The sequence below is a fragment of the Falco rusticolus genome, chromosome 7 (assembly GCF_015220075.1).
Source record: "Falco rusticolus isolate bFalRus1 chromosome 7, bFalRus1.pri, whole genome shotgun sequence".
Classification (NCBI taxonomy): domain Eukaryota; kingdom Metazoa; phylum Chordata; class Aves; order Falconiformes; family Falconidae; genus Falco; species Falco rusticolus.
The window spans coordinates 11891084-11909874 of NC_051193.1; the positions used below are offsets into that span (position 1 = coordinate 11891084).

The 18791-nt window shown below is 42.7% G+C and overlaps 1 protein-coding gene across 1 annotated transcript in view; it reads left to right on the plus strand.

The window, feature by feature from the left end:
* The window catches only part of ABHD2 (abhydrolase domain containing 2, acylglycerol lipase), a 40581-nt gene continuing 21790 nt past the window's right edge, over nucleotides 1-18791 (plus strand). The window contains exons 1-3 of the mRNA XM_037393274.1: nucleotides 1-97; nucleotides 10178-10264; nucleotides 11080-11280. Of these exons, the coding sequence (XP_037249171.1) occupies nucleotides 11087-11280 (194 nt within the window). The 5' untranslated portion in view covers nucleotides 1-97; nucleotides 10178-10264; nucleotides 11080-11086. The remainder of the gene's footprint in view (nucleotides 98-10177; nucleotides 10265-11079; nucleotides 11281-18791) is intronic.

Genomic DNA, 18791 nt, shown 5'->3' on the forward strand with positions numbered 1-18791 from the left:
GCGGTTACTAGGCGGCCGCAGGTAGCGGGGCTGGTGCGGACGGTTCGGAGCGGTGGTCGGAGCTGTTGGTGGCCCCGCGGCTGAGCCGGGCCTGCAGGTGAGGCGGTGGCTCGGGAGCCCCTTCCCCGCATGGCTGAGGGAGCGACGGCCAGGCCTCCCTCCCTCCCTCCCTGCCTCTCAGCCTCTCAGCGGTACGGGGCCCGAGGGGGCGTGGGGCGTCCGCTGGCCGTTCCCCCGCGGCCGGCTCTGTCAGGCGCTGGGCGGTCTGAGCTGCTCCTCTCTCTCCGGTCTTAGGCTCCTCCGTGCCTGCCCCGCCGCCTCCTTTCTGTTTATTTTCTGCGGCAGGCATGTCCGATGTGTGTATTCCCTGGGGTGGGGGTGGCCCTGCGGTGGGGTTTGGCCTGGTTGTGGTGGTCTGGGTGCGGTGCCTCTCCCGCCGGGGCCGGGCGGCGTGGTGGCGGCCTCACCGTCGCTTTGTGGCGGTGTGAGGTTGTGCAGGGCAAGGAAAGCGGTGGTGCCGGCGCAGGGAGAGACGGCTGAGGTGGGAAGCAATCGGGAGCTGAGCGCGGAGCAGCGGTCCTGAGGGCGATAACTGTGTGAGTTAGAGCCGGGTGGGTTCTAGCTGAGATGTCCATCAGGTCACACTGCTCCCCCTAAATGATGCTTTTCTCCTCTGTTACTCCTGCTCCAAGGTCCTGACACTGCTGCTAACGTTTTATAACAATTTTAGACTTCCTTTGGTTGGTGAGTGCTATATACACCTGCTTGTCAGCCTGTGTGACAGGACTCCTCTCCGTTCTGCAGATTCATATATAACAGTCTATCGCAGTTGATGTTTTACAGCTGGTAAATCCCTTACCTGATGCTTAACTTCTTTAAGGAGGTATGTTAGCAGCAGCTTTATTTCTACAGTTACGGCTGGAGGGGTTGCATTCTTACACAGGTCTTTTCAGAGAATTCATAACAGTTTCCTCTTACTGTTGATGTACCGTTGTCACTGGTGTGGCAAGTAATAAAAATTCCTGTCTGCCTCTTATAGATTGCTGTTTGGCTTCTGCAACGCTGGTGCCTCCTTCTGTAACAAATGTTTGTGGCTTATTAAACAGCGAACTGGTACAGTGTGTTCATCTTAACATGCCTTGTCAATGATGATCATGCTCAGCCATGTTCGTAATGCTTGGGTTGACAAGTTGTAGTCTTCCACTGATACGGTGTTTGTAGAACACAGTTCAGCCATTTGTGTTTGTCATATCTCATTTCCAGACCTTTGATAATGTGCATTTCCTGTGCAGGGAGTCTTGTTATTGACAGCTAGTCTCCGGTTGTTCTGTTGGTGTGTCTGTTTCACCTTCTTTCCTAGATGCTTGCTTAGTTCCCATATCAAAGAAGTTTGCATAAATTCTCTTGTCTCTTCTTGGATTAGTGGGTATGCAGTGTTTCTTATTATCCTAGCCATCATTTATTTCAGTCTCAAAGCCAAGAGTAAACAGGAAAGATCTTAAAGAACTTTAATGTTTGGGGGGTTCTATTCTTCTGTCTTATTTTTTAAGAATGCTTTTATTTCAGCTTTTTCGTGGGAGGTTCTCTGTGTTACTGAGTGATTTACTTGCATAGAGGATGAGGCTCACCTAAGATTGTGCCAGACTATCTTCTCTAGGGGTGGAAGAGATGTGGAGGTTTGGGATAAAACCTACCATCTTGCAAAACTGTTTCTGAAGAAGTTAAACTTAAAAAATAATTTGTTCTTCTTGTAAAAGCCTTTTTTCTATTCAGGGAATGAATAGCAGCTTAGGCTCTTAGTGTTTCATAAAGCTGCATTATTAAACTTGTCATGTGAAAGCCCAGAGATTAACATGCTGAAATAGTCACTGTTCTGAGATGTGGTACTAGGAAGGAAAGATGACAAAATACCATCATTTGTCCTTGACAAAGACATATGGAGAGGTTATCCAAATCTACTCAGTTCCAACTGTACATCTAGATGTAACTTGATGTACTATAGAAAATGGTGGCTTTAGGGCAGTGATTCAAACAGTCTGTAGTTGTAGTTTGACCTCGCTTGATAATGGAAATGTTGTGGGCGCTGCTGGATTCACATTGCTCTGTTACTCCCCTTTCTTGCTCTGTATCTCTGGCCTCTTCATCCTCACTTTAATGCCACCAGCTCTGGCAGTGCCAGAACTTAGGTTAACAAAGAGGATTTAGTAAAGTCTGTAGTAGGGGTGTACATGCCAGGGTCTGTGCTGCTAATTCCTGTTGAAAGGTGCAGGCATCAGCCTGAAACTGGTGTTTTTGACTTCTCAGCTAAAGCCTAAATCATCATAGTTCTGCTAGTGTATTGGAGACTTCATCTACACTTTCGAGTTTCTCTGGCAGACCATATTTCATGAGGTGTTAAACCTCTGAATTGCTATTCTTAATGTGCACTATAGATCAACTGAACTTCTGGGCAAGTATTTGCCCTTCACCCTAAATAGCTTGCAAAGATTAAGCTTAGATACAGTTAAAAAAATCTGATCAAACTCAGTTGATTGAGTTCAGTACCAAACAATTGATTTAACTTTAGTGTGCTAGGGCAGTCTGTCCTTATGGAGAAGCAAAATTCCACTTGCCCAACGTGTGGGTGGCGGTGATGCTAATACTCAGGCAGCTATCTTAGCCTCTCCTAGCTCTGGGAAGGCTTGTGTGCCTGAGGGTTTGTCTTTTCTCCAGCTACATCAGTTGACTTGATAATAAAGATTGTTTCATACTGCCAGCATCAGCCAGCAGTAGTTCAAAATGCTTTGCAGAGCAGTTCTGTACAAACCAGGTCCTTGAAACATCTTTTTGCTTGTGCTCTGTTAGAGGTAATGGCAGTGGAAGGAAGCATCATACTTGGCAATGTACAGACTTTCATCTGTATTTGTAGGTCGACCAAGAAGTGTAGTTGCCTAGCACTTACTCTACTGTTGAAAAATACTTGAGTTTCCCATCATCATGGGTTGTCTGGCTAAAATAAATGGCAATGGCAACTTCCTCTAATATGGACTGAGCTTCTGCAGACACAAAATCCTTCTGAGACTTCTGATGTACTAGTTACTAATCTTTGAGCTACAGCCCTGTTCAGGGTATCGAGTACTCCAATAGCATAATATGGGCTCCTGATGGAAAGGGTCAGCTAGGACAAGTGACTGCCTAGTAGTGGGGAGTTCACTGTTCCACAGTGTGTCCTGCTTCTAAACTTATTTATATCTCTTTGAAGATGCTTTTGTGTAGAGATGCAGGTTCCAGAAATGTTGTGCTGAGGGTGTTCAAGCTGGCTGTCTCTTAACTGGAACACCCAGTTCTGTGGAGTGTTGCTTGTGCATATGTGAATATGAAAGATTGTACAAAGTGAGCTAAACAGACGCACAGTCACTTACAGGGGACACCCTTGGAAGAAGGAGAAAAGATTCTGACACATGTGCCTGTAATATCCCTAACATCCCACTCAGATTCAGCAGGAGAGTGGGCAGTGTAGCTCCTTGGACTTTGAGTTGCTGGTGACTGCTCTAGTGCTCCAAAACCTCTGTTTGTTTTAATTGTCATTCTGGTAAAACTTGAGTATTCTGCAGTAGTGGTAGCTGTGTGTTGGTCACGTCCTGTCTCTTTGTATTTTGTTCTTTTGTCCTGAAGTGTTGCTGCTTCATTTCAATATAATTTTGTGAATTAAACTTCTCTAGCATGAGCCTTTTATCTTAATGGACATACTCTAAGGGAATGACTCTGCAAATCTTCTGTACTGCTGTGGAACAGAGCTGCCCATCAGGGGGGCAGTGGGAGCAGGAATAAACAAGGTCTTTAAAGACCTAAGAGTGAAGTGGCACCTCAGCTTTTGATCATGTTCAGATATAGGTGTTTTCAGGCTGCTTGAACTGGACCAGTCTTGAACAAAGTTCACTTAGCTTTCTTAACTTGGGCTTTGGTGATAGTCTTTCCCTGGTGTGGAGCATGCTTCCCATGTATTAGGGTGTGCACCCTGTAGCTGAGCAAACAGCTCTGAGGTGCTTGGACTTCGGACTTCGTGATACTGTGGGGACAGAGGGGTTGGAGTCTAAAGGTAAATGAGGCTTTAACAATATGATGGTACATTTCAAAATACAGTAAAGGAATAGAGCAGACTCCTTTGGGGGGGTTAGTCTGTAATGCAGTTTTTATTACCTCATTTTGCTATGTGTGGCTTCATGTTAGTAGCATTCCCTCAGCTGCTGATCACGGATTGTGGAGTTTTCTGCAATATGTTTATCCTGCTTCTTCCCTTGAGCTTAATGCTGCCTGCTGACAGTAAGCAAGTGACATCTGCTAATGCTGTAAGACTGGAAAGGTGTCAGCCCGTATTTCTTCTCTCTCAGTGCCTAAAAGTACACTTGACCTCTTCTAGGAGTAGCTGAAGCTCTGCCCTGTAGTTCCTTAGGGCAGAGGTTAGGGTGTGACAAAGTCCTGTCTCTGCAGTAATTGAATAATTGCTTGTTTAAATAACATGAGCCTTTCATTTAAGATAAGATGTGATTAGTTGATCTCTGTGGAGTCATCAGAGCCATGTCTTAATTTAATCTTGTACATCAGGTGTGTGTGATAAAAGCTAGTGCAGTGTTTTTTCCATCAGAGACAAGCAGGAACCAGATAAGGTGACATACAGAGAGTCTATGTAGCAGCCTTATTAGATAATATACAAAAGCTGCCTGTCATGCAGTGGAACCATTTTGATCAGTTAAAATGATACTATGAAGAAACAAAAGCAGTTCATGTAGTTGGAAGGAAGTGAAATTCAAGGCTCATTTGACTGACTGTCAATTAACCTTCTCGGGGAAGTGAAAGACTTGTGAGTCTTTGGCCCTGTTGGCTATAGACTTATTCTTGGGTGCTTTCTTAAGCAAGCTGCCTTGGTGTGTATACCCAGCCCTCCTAGGTGCTTGGCTTGTGCTCTGGAGGTGTAGGACTTTCTCAAAGACAAAAAAAAGAAAAAAGCTCTAGTTAAAGGCACCTGTCTTTCTGGCTGTACTGATGGTGCCTTGTGCTGTGAACTTTGTCCCTGTAACCTCACAGTACCTCTAAATTTAGTGTATGAGCCAAGTATTGTATCTGATGAAAAGGTCAAATTCCATTAAAGGCAGCAGTCAAATTCTTGTTAGAACATGGTGTAAACAGTACGTGCTGCTTTGTATACTCGCCAGCCAGCCGAACCCTGGCCTGGGTGCTGGTTCTCGCACAAGGTGGAGGGATTTGCATCAAGGACTTCCATGTGCTGTCCAAGTAATGTTCTTTTAAACATCCTTGTGATCGGATGTGTCAGTGTGCCCTCTATTTGGAGATAAAATGTCAGATGTCTGACAACAAAACTGTGATGGGCTTTGCCAGACTCCTGATGACTCTGGTGGAGGACTGCACTTCTCATGGCCACATCTAAACTGAACCTTAAGAGCTTGAAGTGCTCAGCTAATTCTTAATTATACCCTCTACGCTTTGAGGTCTGAGACTTAGTTGGCTCTTAAACGGCCAGAAGTACTGAGTGATACATCAAGATGATCTCAGCATTTGCTTCTGACATGTTCTCTTCTGAGCTACCGCTAAAGATAATAGGAGGTTCTGCATGGGGTAAGCTTGGGCTGGTTAGATGCCAGTCTCAAGATAAGTGGTGTAATGCCTTGCTTTGTGTGTTAAGCTGAGGCATAGTACTGGTGTGGCCCTAAAATATAACTATAATTTTTTGGAGATCTTAAAGTACCAGTTTAAGCTTAACGCTTTTCTGTAAAAATAAAATCTCCTTTTATGAAAGTGCCTGGTAAAAGGCAGGATACAGGACTGTGCAATAAATCTTGTGGTTTTCTTCTTGATTCCTTTTGCACAGGTTCCTGTACTCGTGTAGCTTGTGTGACCTCAGACTGTCCTTCAGCGCTTTACAAAAACTTGATCTGGCAGCCTTTCCCATTCACACACCTTGCTTCAGAGCCTTTCCCAGGTGTATATGTTCCCTATGTACATTTTCATCTGGATGGTGTCTAAACAATCTTTCTCTGCATTTAAACCATTGGAAGCTCAGCAGTGTGACACATTTCTGTACATTTCTTGGAGTGAGATTTGAATAATATGCTGGCATAAAACTTGGCTTTGTTTAAAAACCTTTGTAGTGCTCTGACTTTCTGCCCTTTTCTTAATAAAGTTCCCTTCTCCACGATGTGGTTCTAAGTATCTTACCTGGTAGTGACAGGCCTGTAACTTCTGGTTTTGCGGTGTAACTTTCAGAAGAGGCATTAGCTTTGGTTGATATTAAAAGTGCTTAATTTCCTGGAAACATTCCCTAAAGAACTAATTTCAGTGGAATAGCCTTCTTTCTTCCCCCTTCAAAGAGGTGTGTGTGTGGGAGGAACTTATTTCTGATCTGAATCTGCCTGGGCACAACTCTTTAAAGTAGGATGTCTTGCTTTCCTCTTGTCTAGCAGAATTGCGTCAGTTTTGTTCCTCAAGCAGGCACCACAGATAACTTATCAGATGTTTCTTGGACTGGTTTTATTTAACAAAGTCTGTCTGCTTAATGTGTCTAGAAACAGCCTGTGGCTCTTCTGAATCTTAGTGGGGAAGAGTGCTATGCAACTTGGTAGAAGCTGTAAAAGGACAGGAAAGGGGACTTTTAAAGGCTTTCAGTGCTGGTCAGGCATGCTCCAGTGTTGTGGTGTCCGGCTGAGCTCTCACAGCACTAGTGTGCCAAAAGCTGACTGGTGGGAGGGCATCTAGGAGGATTTTCTATCGAACTTAACGTTTCTGGAAATGTGATTCCTTCAAGATTCTTCAGTGAATGTAATGGGGCATAAAATCTCTTGCTAGTGGAGCTGCTATTAAAGAGGCTGCTTTTACTGATGTCTGGGCAGTTGCACACAGCTGCATCTTTGCTTTAGCCCAAAGCATTTCATAATACCTCAGTGAAATGAGTCTGCCAGGCTTTCAGTTGCTCATTAGAAGGCCTGAGGGAAGGGTCCTATGGGAGTGGCTTCCTTTAATGTCTTTGCTTTTTTTAATGTTGGCTTTCCAGTATGCTGAGTCAGGCCCAGCCTCGGCATGGGTGGGGAGCTGTAATACCTGGTACTTAGCAAATCCTGTGTGTGCCCCATTGAGTCACAGGGTGAAGTGACTTCTGTCCCTGGAAGTCTCCTCTCCCTGGGAAACCTGGAACAGAAATGTATACAGGTCTCAGATTTGTTGTCAATTGTGAAATCATTTACTATACAAGTCAATATCTTGATGATAGCTTTCCCAAAACCCAGTGCCTTTGAAAGGGTACATAAGAAATTTGCTGTAACTCTACTGGTGTTGGTTGTATCTTTTATTCCTGTCTGGAAAGGGGAAACATGGGGGGTATGTGTGTGTGTCTCATACTTGCACAGGTGAGGTACGCTCTTAACAGTAATGCTGAAGTGTTTCCTGTAACAGGATTTTCATCTTTTTATTCTGTGATGAAAGGGCAAATAAAAAGGCTTTACAAATCCAGCACTTGCTTTCTAGTGGTTGATTTTAGTTAGTCTTCAGTCACAAATGGGATGCAAGAATATTGCTTGAAAAGACTCAATCTTTGGGGTTGTCATGGCTTTATTTTAAAAAAGAATTGTACACTTAAGGTGCTTCAAATAACATCCTTGGCTCTAAGAGCTTCAGCTTCTTTGTGTTCCTCAATGTGGTTCTCAAACCCTGTGATGGATGAAAAGGCAGCCCTGACTGCTTCCACTGATATACTTACTGCCTTTTGCTAATTTTGTCTAGCCTGCTAAAAGTTAATCTTGTGTTCTGTGTGCAGAAAAGGCCAAATGTTTGTCTGTTTATATTAATGCTGACCCATTTAGAGGAGATACTAGATTAAAATTTGACTGGCTCAACACTGTGGTTGTCTGTCCTTTTTCGTCAACAGACAAGTTTATTGGGTCATTACAAAAAGGGTTTAACAAAACAGAAGCAAGGTGACCTCATCCCTGCTTTTAAATAGGGAGGCATTTGTCCTATGTGATTAGAGGCAGAGCTCTCAAATACATTTCAGTAAACTAAACCCTTAAAATCTTAGAGCACAGTGCTTTGGCTCAGCCCCTGCAAATCTGCTTTGGCTGAGATCAGGTCTGCTTAGGTCTTCAGAAATAACATATTCTAGAGGAAGTACCTGAAGTGCCACAGCTGGATCCACAGGGCATGGAGTTTATCAATCTAGTCTTCATGTACTCGATCATTACTTAGTTAATCACTGCAGACCAGACAGCTGTGCAACTGCAGCAACAGTGCCAACTTTGTTAGCTATGCACAGACTGATCTGAGCTTTTACATAAAGATTCTGACAAAACCATGAACCTCTAGCACATCTGAAGTGTGTAAATTCATTGAATGTGTATTTAGACTGTGTAAAATGGAAAAATACTAGTTCACAGTTGTTAAAGCATAATCCTGCCTACCAACAGCTGACTTTTCTGAAAGTAACTCCAAGTTAGTGTACTTTCTTTTAAGGTAGTGACAGGCTAAAATGAGATGTAGAAGTATCAGAAAAGATGTGGTGTGTCTGTAATCTGAAGATTATGTAGGAGAGGAGAGAAGCTCTCTCTTGGAGATAAAGCTTAGTTGGATCAGTTATATTGAGTCATGAGTACAAAATGCTAATGACTAACTGTGCCCAGTTTTCTTTTTTTACTAATTCACTAATAATGTGAAAGCTGTAAACAAACTAGCTTCAAATCCCAGTGGCAGGAAGGCCTTGGGTAACTTTTCTACTAGTATCTGTATTTTCTAAACAAAACAATGAAACAGAGATGCCAGCATAATTTCTGGGATTTCCAGCTGGGGAAGATTTGCTCAAGCAAGCACTTGGTTGTCTTGGAGTTCAGGAATTTGGTCTACTCTTCTGCCAGTTGTACCTTCCCTGAAGAAGCAATTGCTGTAGCTTGCCTGTTGTCTCCTACACAGCTGGCAGTAGTGTTGGTGAAAGTCTACTAAGTATGGAAGTGAGGTAACATATTACAACTTGGCACTGTACTCAAACGCTTCACTGAGACACAATACCAATGTAATCTTCTGATTAGAAGAATAAATGGCTTTTTGTAACCCACTCCTTTCCCTTCTACTGTGAAGCTCAGAACTGGAAAATAGAAGCTTCAAAGTAGTCCAGTATTAAGTCTGCTCTCCTGCAATGCACATGATTATGGTGGCAAAAACTTGCAGCTTTCCAGCTGTTGATCAGTAGCTGTCAGACTTGTTTTCTTCCAAGGGGTTTTGGTGCAACTGCATTGAGTACAGAAAGTACTTCTGCAGTTTTGCCTTCCTGCTAGGAAGAAGGGTAAGGCTTTAGTATGGCCTGTCCTGTTGGGGTGTTTTCAAAGGTAGAAGCAACAGCCATGGTAGAGAGTAGACTGTTCTGGGGCTTTTTCCTGGAAGCTCCAATTCCCCAGTGGTTTGCTGTGTCTGTAGGGAATCCAGTTCTAATTGTAAATGCCATTTAATGTTTTTATGGTTACAGACTGAAAGCTATCTCTCTTCTAGTGCCATCATCAAATTCTTGCAACAAGCCTTGTGCATGTGCACTAGTGTTAATTAGGTGGCTGTATCTAAGCCTCCTGGTGGCTCTCAGTCTTGTTGAAGTGTGATGTGTTGTAATGTCTCAAAAAGCAAGTGTGGGAATGAGCAGAGACTTGTTTACAAGCTTCCATCTGTAGGAGTGAGCTGCCTTGCTAAGCCTTGTAGAAGTAGCAGGAAACTTCTTTCAGACTGGCTTCACACTTCAGTAACAGTGTTCCCTCTAGCCTTTTAAACATGAAGGGGTTTGGGTAGCTTTTGTAACTGGGGGCAATGTCAATGTCTTGCAAAGATAGTGACTGTGATCTTCTGGAAGTTCATAGCTTGGCTTTCCTCTGAAGTTGTGCTAGTTCTCATTATTGCTTCTGTGTCTCTCTGCTCATGAAGGTGTATTTCCATACTGCAGATGAATTAATATGCTCTAGGCAACTGATCTAGTCTGGAAACTGTCCACAAGCAAAAGATTTCTGATGCAAATGGATCACAGTTGAAGCGGTTGTGACTGAATACACAAAACTGCAATATCTGTGATGGGACCTTTGCATAGTTTGTGCTCTTCCCTGGCAGCTGGGAGATGCAGCCTTATCAAGTAATAATCAATTTGCTTTTCCTCTCCTCATAGGGTAACTCGGGTAGCACGTGGATCCAGGTGGTGACAATTCTGCTGTGGACTGGCAATTATTTCTGGCTTGGATAAAAAGTGAAATTGGTAAGACTTGTTAGTCGGGGTTAACTTACTGGGGTTAACCATGTGACTGAGGAAAAATGCAGGGAAAAATCTGCCCCTTCAGCATGAATGATATGTCCCTGTAATAACTGCAGCCAGCTGTTAGAAATGTATCTTCAAACTGACCCAGCTTCTTTTAAGAATCTGATTTCAAGAATGAAGGATACTGTTATATCTTGAGATTTTTAATTCTCTCCCCCATTTCCTTTACTGTGAAGCCCTTGAAAGACTAGATGTTAATCTAGTGCTCCTTCAGCTGCAGAACTACAGTGAATTAAAAGAAATGCTGAAGTCACTGGTACATAGTGACCACCTTGAATACCTGGAGTTAGTACTAGTATTCTCATGGAGTTGCAAAATTCAGGCTAAGGAACTAAACCAGTAGTTCTTTCAGAAACACCCACCCAAAGCTGCTGATGTGCCTTTATAGCCTGGCTCTTCATTCAGCTTCCATTTGAGCTGGGTAGTCCTTGCCAAGATCCTGTAGGTATTGACTGGCTGCAGACTGTAGGGTTTGACACCTGAGACACTGTTGCAGTTCTAGTGCAGCACTGATCAGGAATAAATTTCCTTCTCAGTTGATCATCCAGCTTCTGTTTCTTGTGGTGGTTAGGGTGGTTGATCAAAGTAAACTTCCTTTCATCTTAGAAGTTGCTAGTCTGAGTTGATATGCTAGGACTTTTGTAGCAGTGTTAACTGGCAAATTTAGGTGGTTAGCACAGTCTTAACGTGGCAGTTGATATTTGTATCCAATGCTATATTGCAAAAGCTTTACTGTTTTTTTTTTTAATCTCCAGGCTCAAAATGAGTGCGATGTTGGAAACCCCTGAGCTGCCAGCAGTGTTTGATGGGGTGAAGCTAGCTGCAGTTGCTGCTGTTCTGTATGTCATTGTTCGCTGCTTGAATTTAAAAAGCCCAACTGCCCCTCCTGAACTCATTTACCAGGACTCTGCTTTGGCCCGCTTTCTACTCAAATCCTGCCCACTTTTGACCAAAGAGTAAGTAGTGTGTCTTTTCCTGTTGACCTGTGTTACAGGGAGAAGAGCTGCACTTAACCATTCTTCTGCCTAGTGTGTTTCTTAAACCTGGGTGCAAATGAATGTCAGGGTATTGTCTTAACTTGAAGCAGGTTTATTTTATTAAGCATTTCACTATTGTTGGTGTCTTGGGTACCTGGGTTTAGGACCGAGCCTTGTGCAGGGCTCTTCATAGTCGTATAGAAAAAGCCATCCGTGTCCCTCTGCTGTATGCTGATACTGTACTGTGTAGCCCGCTGTTTCTGGGAATGGGGGGGTGGGGGTGGATGCAGTCAGCACTTGTTCCTCTTCATGTACTCCCCTTTCTGTTAGGGAAGAAATCTCTTTGGGCTCACAAGAAGGAAACACTGTCGTGGTGTGGCTGTATACTTACAGTGAACACAGGGATGGCAGCTTTAGCGTGCCTACTCTTATCTGAAGTGCCTTAACTTGATTGAAGACTAATGAAATTTATTACTGGGTAGAGCACGTCATCATAACTAGTTTAATAAAGTAATGACATACTGTAGAACTCGTAAGTCTGTTGAATGCACTTTCAAATTGACCTTATGTCAACTATGTGTTTGAGCGGGTTGATCCTTGACCTTCCATTCTAGGACCTCCAGAGTTAGTGCAGCTGCCCTTACTTTCACCAATAATATGAAGCATTTGCTACAATTTCATGAGGCTTTGGAGGGACAAGGACTTTGATTATGGTATTTCTCTTCTGCAATCATTTTGAAAACTTGCAAGTCCTATTTAGGAGCCCTAAATACATCAATTATCTAGTAAGTGCTGAGTGCAGCTGCATGAACCTTCCTTTTGGATCTCAAAAGTCAAGCTGGCTTAATGATAGTCATTCTAGGGGAGATGTGAAGCTTTTAGCAGTGCTGTTAGGTGCCTTGATTACATAAGATGTAAGATCTTAGCCATAGGATCTGTAAACTCCTAGAGGAAGCAAAGCATTATCCATTTAAAATTGGAGCCCCGAGAGGGTTCCCTGCTGCCCTCTGAGTTTGGTAGTAACATAAGTGTGTGTGTTAAAGCTGAGCAATGAAATTGGATTCTTGATTATGTCTAGTGCCTTAACTGCAAAGCAGTTGCTTCCGTAAAAAATACACTAATGAGGTTCTAGTTACTTGGTGCCTTGTCATCTCAGTGTTGGCGCTCCAGATTGACATGTCCCTAGTTGCTGAAAGAGCAAGCATGAAGCTGTGCTGATTACCAGTCTTGAAGGCATATTAGTATCAGGCTAGTCTTTGAAATAGATTGTAAGTCAATTCAGAGTTGGTTTTGCTCCTGTTTCAGCTCTGTTCTTACAGCACAAGCTCCTAGGGCTACTGTATTAGAGCCATGTTTTTGACTTTCACTCAGCTGGAGAACATAGCATTCCCCAAGGAGTGAAAACACAGAACGTTGTCTAAATTGCAGTACATCTGCTGTGCATTAATTGCAGGAGTGAAGAGCTTCTTGTGGAATCCTAGTGGTGTTATGTGCAGTCTTGGGTTATTTGCTTTCTCTGGATCGACTGAGCTCAGGCTTGCCAACTTCTCTGAGAGCTGTAGCAGTGATTACCAACACATGGTTCTTGGGTAGAACACTGTCTGAAAGGCTTGTGTGACCCCAGGAAATACACTCAGCTGAAACAAACTAGAAAAAAAAGTGTCAATAGGTGGTAGTTCAGTCTTGTTAGCTCTATACCTATGCTAGGGAAGACAGGAATATAATTGCTGTCAGGGACTGAAAAGAGGTAAGTCAATGTGTATGTGGTTATTTTTTTCTATACTAGTGATGTTATCACAGACCCTTTTTTAATACAGAAATTTTAAAAAATCAAATAAATCCTGTCTTTAGGCATGAAAGTCACCTGGAGGCTGAAGGGGAACAAATATATTTCAATTCCTGCAATTATGCATGAAACAGTTTGTAGGATTAATTAGCAAAAACCTATGTGAAAACAGATTGTGCCATACTCCACTGGAAAAAATCTTGCAAGGCTTTGATTACTTGCTAATTATTCTGAGTGTTAGGAAAGCTGATTAAGCAGCTCTTTTCAAATTCTACCATGAAAGCAAAATAAGTAGCCCAGCAATCCCTCCTGCTATATCAATACTAGGTTTGTTGCAAGATCTGCTATAAGACCAGCTCTTCTGTACCATTGGGAACTGGCTTTCAGAGCTGGTTTGTTCAGCTCCCTTATGCTTAAGGGAGGAAGGGGTGAGAGAGTATTGCTGGAAAAACCGAGGTGGCAGGCAGAAAGCAGAAATAAGCAAAGTTACTTTATCTGTGCAGCTGTTCAAAAATACTTGGAAAAAACACTTTTGGATTTTTTTCCCCTTTGTGGCACCATCTTCACCTATGGACTTAATCAATATATTGTAACCATAGCGTCATTCTGTAAGCCAAGTGGTGGTGGACGAATTATTTAAGAACTTTGGATATAAAATTGCCTGAGATGGCTGTGTGCCAGGTACCTTGTGCTTGCAGATGTTAGTACTGCTTTTTACAGTTCTCTAAGCTGCTAGAAGCTTTCTACGTACCTGTTAAACACTGGTAAGCAAAAGACTGTCTTCCTAGTCTTCTTTTTCTGTCTTACTTCTATTTCCCTTCCTCTACTACCCTGTGGCCAGCTCTGTACTTCGGTTTACCAAGTGGAGTAGCATAATCAGGCCATTTTTCATTCAAAGAACTGCTTATTGCATAGAAGTTCTTGCAGATCAGCACAGCTGTTGGTGCCCTCAAGCACTTGGGCCTAGCCCCTGGCTGCAGCTGTCTCTTTTTCCTGTCTTTCAGATTGGTACAGAAAGTCTGCCATTTGCTCTTATTCCTGTAGAAATGCAGCATTGGCTCTTTGATTCATGGGGACAGATTTTTGGCGAGTGCTTGTGGTACTGGACTGGACATTTTTTTGGCTGATGCCAATTTCCTCTACCATCAAGAGTGCGTGTGTATCTTTATGTAGAGGCAAGGCACAAGTGTCATCCTTATTGAAAATAATTACCCTTGCTGTCTGCATGCTTTTATCTATTAGTAAAGGCAAGCTTTGCAAAGACTGAGGCAAATGACTGTCAAGCCTGTTAGTAAACACTGTCAAAGATCCAGCCTAGATCCTTCTTATCCTTTGTTTGCACGGTGACCTATACTGGATAAGCAGGCTGCCTGGTACCAGAAGACTCTTTTGCGCTGTCATTGCTGTTCTCCTAGATGCAAGGAGACAAGTAGTCAGAAAAACTGTCTTCAAGCTTTTCAGTGTTCCTTTTCTTCCACCTAATAGCAAACAGTGTTTGATTCCTGTCAACTCCTTGGTGTTTTACCCTGGGAGGAACACTTCCAGGAGAATAATAAACTAGAAGAGCAGTATTACTCCTGAAGCTTTGGCAGGTGAACATGTTGAGAGGTAGAGAAGAATGGCAGCTCCCTACTGATAAGCTGGAACATTGACCCTGGGGGGAGAAGCCCCCTCGGCAGGTATTAGTCCTTGCTGGGTGCTCTGCTGGGGCATTGGCAGCAGCCTGCTGTTCTCCAGCTGTTCCCAGCAGGGAAGATGTGCTGTAATACTTGTGCCCTGTTTTGACTAGAAGACTTCTTGTAGACGCTGAAGGCTGAGGAAGGGTGTGATGGGCACTTTACTAAATAAAAGCTGCCTAAATTGGGAAGGAGGTAGTTTAACCCAGGAGGCCAGCCTGTACTTTTAAGTAATTCTGACTTCACACAGTTTCCAGGGGCAGCAGATACTTCTCCGCTTACGTTAGCCTCTTTTTCAGAGACTCATGGGACATGGAAGCTCTTGTAAGCTGCTTTAAATTTTTGCTCTTGCATATTTGTGTCTTCATCACATAGAACAGTCTGAGCTGATGCAGAAAAACCTGTTTTCTACATATTTGGGGAGGGGGCTGAACCCTGCAGACTTGGAGGTGCTTTCTTGATTGCAACTAAAATTGCATTCTCTAGAATCAAACAAGGGTCAAGGTTTGGTTTGCAAAGCATCCTTTAAATACCTTCAAACTGCTCTGTAAAGGGGGGAAAATAACCTGTCACCTGCTGTAATACGGGTGGCTGTTCTTGGGGTGTCCCCTGACACAGACAAATTGTAGGCTCTGCTTTCTTGCCATCAGTATCCAGTGCACATCAAAGTGATGTAAGAGTTAATCTTTAAAGTGTTAATCTCCTCAGATGAAATGAAGTAATGCTCCAGAAATAAGCCTGTTGCTGAACTTCCATTGCAGTTCTTTGAGGACCTGAATGCTGATGCTTGCTAATAAAAATAGCACAGTTTTCATGTGCTTTGTGTGAGCTGCTTATACAGCTGCTGCTTTCCTAAATTCCTGCATACTGGGCATGTACATGTTCTAAAATTATAATCTGCTACCTAAGACCCACTAAAACAATCTACAATCATGTGTTGGAAGTCTTTTAAGTATTAAAATGCTAGGAGGATGTTTGTGAAATGCTTAGGAATTCTCTTGCTCTCGGGCACTGTTGTGGACCTATCAGGATCTCGGGCTGTGCTGCACAGCTGAAACACAGCATTTGGAGCTAAAACATTAGCATTTTTGAGCAGATTTATGTAACTGGCTGTGAATTCATTTAGCCAGTTAAGGCTGATGAGCTCTGTACTTGTTGTGCCATTGTAAGTCAGCTTCCATAGTGACTGTCATCCCCAGACCTGTTCTCGTCTGCCTTCTGTTGCAGAATCCTGTTACTGGAAGTTATAGGACTGGCTACTGGAAGCCATAACTAACTGTGTCAAATATTTATCTTTACTTAAAGTGCTTGGTATCTGTGGTGCAGCTGACCAAATCAAAACAGGAAAGTGAGTCAGCTAAAAGCCTTTGGGTCTGGAGCAAACTAGGAAGCTTTTTTTTTACCTCCTAAGTTATCAGTACTTGCTTGTCTGTGGTATTGTAGTACATCATTCTTGTCCTGATGTGGACATGTATATACATTTTTAGTAAGAGGTCTTCCTGATGACTGCTCAGCTCCTGTCATTTGTAAACTGCTACAGTGGAAATGCTGCTTATAGACATGGTGTCTGTGCCTGGGCGCTCATACATCTGTGACAGCTGTTCTGGAACAGGGTACACAGAGGAATACGTAGTGACTCATCTCAGTACAGTGACATTTGCCGTGCTGGGGTAGTCTTTACAGTATACCGCTTTGGTTTATAGCAGGCGTTATAGAGAAGCTGAAGTCTGTCATGTCCTTGAACACTTTCACTGTTTCTACTTAATATCAATGCCAGAGGGAAGCCACCTGCTTTAGGAGTGAGGGCCCCTTGTTTGGCAGACATGGTTAAATTTAGCAGTAGTGATAGTTTTAGCAGAAATCTGAAGGGCAATGCTTGAATGCTCCTTAAACTGAATACTTAGTTGCTCAGTCTGTATGGTATCTAGCTTGTGTTACCCTGCTGAGCTTGTTTTGTTAAGGTAAGCCATAAGAAAAATACCCTGAGTACACGTTCTCCTGCCTACAAGGATGATTGTTTTAAAGGAGCATCTCTTTTCAGCTGTTTGCCATGAGGAATGTTGGCTTAGCTACAAAACAGTCTGTGCTGGCTATTACTATCAGCACTGGACAGTTAGGTTTTTTCCAGCTGAGTTGAGGATGAAAATGTCTCAAACGTTTTTTACATAACCTAGATTTTATTTAACCCTATTATCAGATTTGCACTTTAAGAGAGTGAAGTCTTGCACAATTCCTGGCAAGCTTTTTTCCATCACCAGTGTGGTGTCATGCACCTTCATGATAGAGTTCTTTGTGCTCTCTTCTTTGAATAGTTTTACTAAAAGCAAGCTGAAAGTCCAGGTGTCTTGTCCTTCAAAACTGTACAGTCTTGCACTGTTATGCTCAGTACTTGGTCTTATACACTTTGTCTCACTGAAATATGTAGATAGAAGTCACTTATAGGAAGAGTTTCAAAAAAAGATTTGTGCATTGCTGAAATAGTGTCAGCAGCAATAGTCTGACAGGCAGATCATATGCCTGATTCTGCTATAGATTATAAGGATGCCTTGCAAAGTCAAACTTGGCCCTCAGCTGAGGACAGCTTTTACTGGAATGCAATGATGCAGAGGCATCACTTTGTTACTGTCAAGGCTTTATAGGGTTTTGTAGTAGTTTAGGTTGGCAACTTGTCATGGTAAATGAAGGTCTAATATTTTTAATAGCTGCTTGCTTTTGCATCAGTCTGGTAAAGTGAGTTATCTGTCTTAGCTTTTCACTGATCATGCAGGATGTATGCAATCTGGCCAACTTCTTTATCCTTCCCTGTTGAGGTCTTGTGATGTTTAGTCTCCCAGAGTCTGGATACTTAAAGAATTTTAGGGTATATATGTCACCACAAGCCTATTGCTTGAAGGCTGATGTGCAGTAGTAAAAGAAAAGTGAGAATAAAGCCCTGAAATACATGCAAGTGTTAAAACAGTTCACAAGCTGCTGCTCTATTTTTAAATGCAAACATAACATGTTTAAGTATGACTAACTGGGAGTAACAAATCTCTGCATCGGAGTACTGTCCTATGCACATTACTCATGCTGGAATGACCTTTGAATATTTTTCTAGAGGAGTGTAGTTACATGTAGACTGACTAATGCTAATGCGTCTTTGCAGGCAATGTGACGCCTAAACAACTTACTGGAGTTAATATAGAAAATAAACTGAGCATTTATTTGCTTGGTCTATAGGCTGCTCAGAAACACAAGGTTCTGCACTCTGAAGGGAGCAAGCAGTGAATGCACCCATGTCTGTAAGGCTTCACACAGTTTTAACTTTGAGGGAAATGTGGATCCTACAGGTATAATTTGTCCATCAGTATGGATGGAATCACAGGGGATTCCTGCCTTGGTTTTACTATTTCCTTTAATGAAGAGCATACCAATGAAACTGTATATGCTGTTTGGCTATGTGTAGTGTAAAGGTTTGACTTACTGAAGATCAGTACTTCAGGTAACTTCCAGATGAGTTATCTGAAGGCAGGCCGGGTTTGGTTTTTTTCCCCAGAGGAACCAGCTGTGACCTGAGGAGGTAGGCTGTGGTAGCAGTGCACTTGGTAAGCAATATGCTTGAAGCCATTTATCTTCATTTAAATGCCAGCAGTAGTGGTGAGGCTTTGAAGACTCTTCTAATTTCCTAACAACATCCTGTGGTATATGCTGCTGCGTCTATTCTGCTGGATGACTGTGACTTATGTTTACCTACAATTCAGTGCCCAGATACAAGGAGAGGCTTGGTGCTTGCAGAGATTCCTGATATTTTTTTTATCAATGTGGTAGTGGTAATCAGTCACAGCTGTATAACTTGGTTGCTGTAGCTGGAGAAATTGCTTTCCTGTTAGCCCTTTTGGGTAAGACTTTGGTTATGTCTTTGAAAAGCACTGTATAGAAGCAGAATCACCAAAACTTTCCAATGCATGTGCTTAGCCTAAGATTAGAAACAATGCAGCAATATTGATGCCTTGAGTGTCTTCTATAATAAGCATTTGCAGATCTTTCAT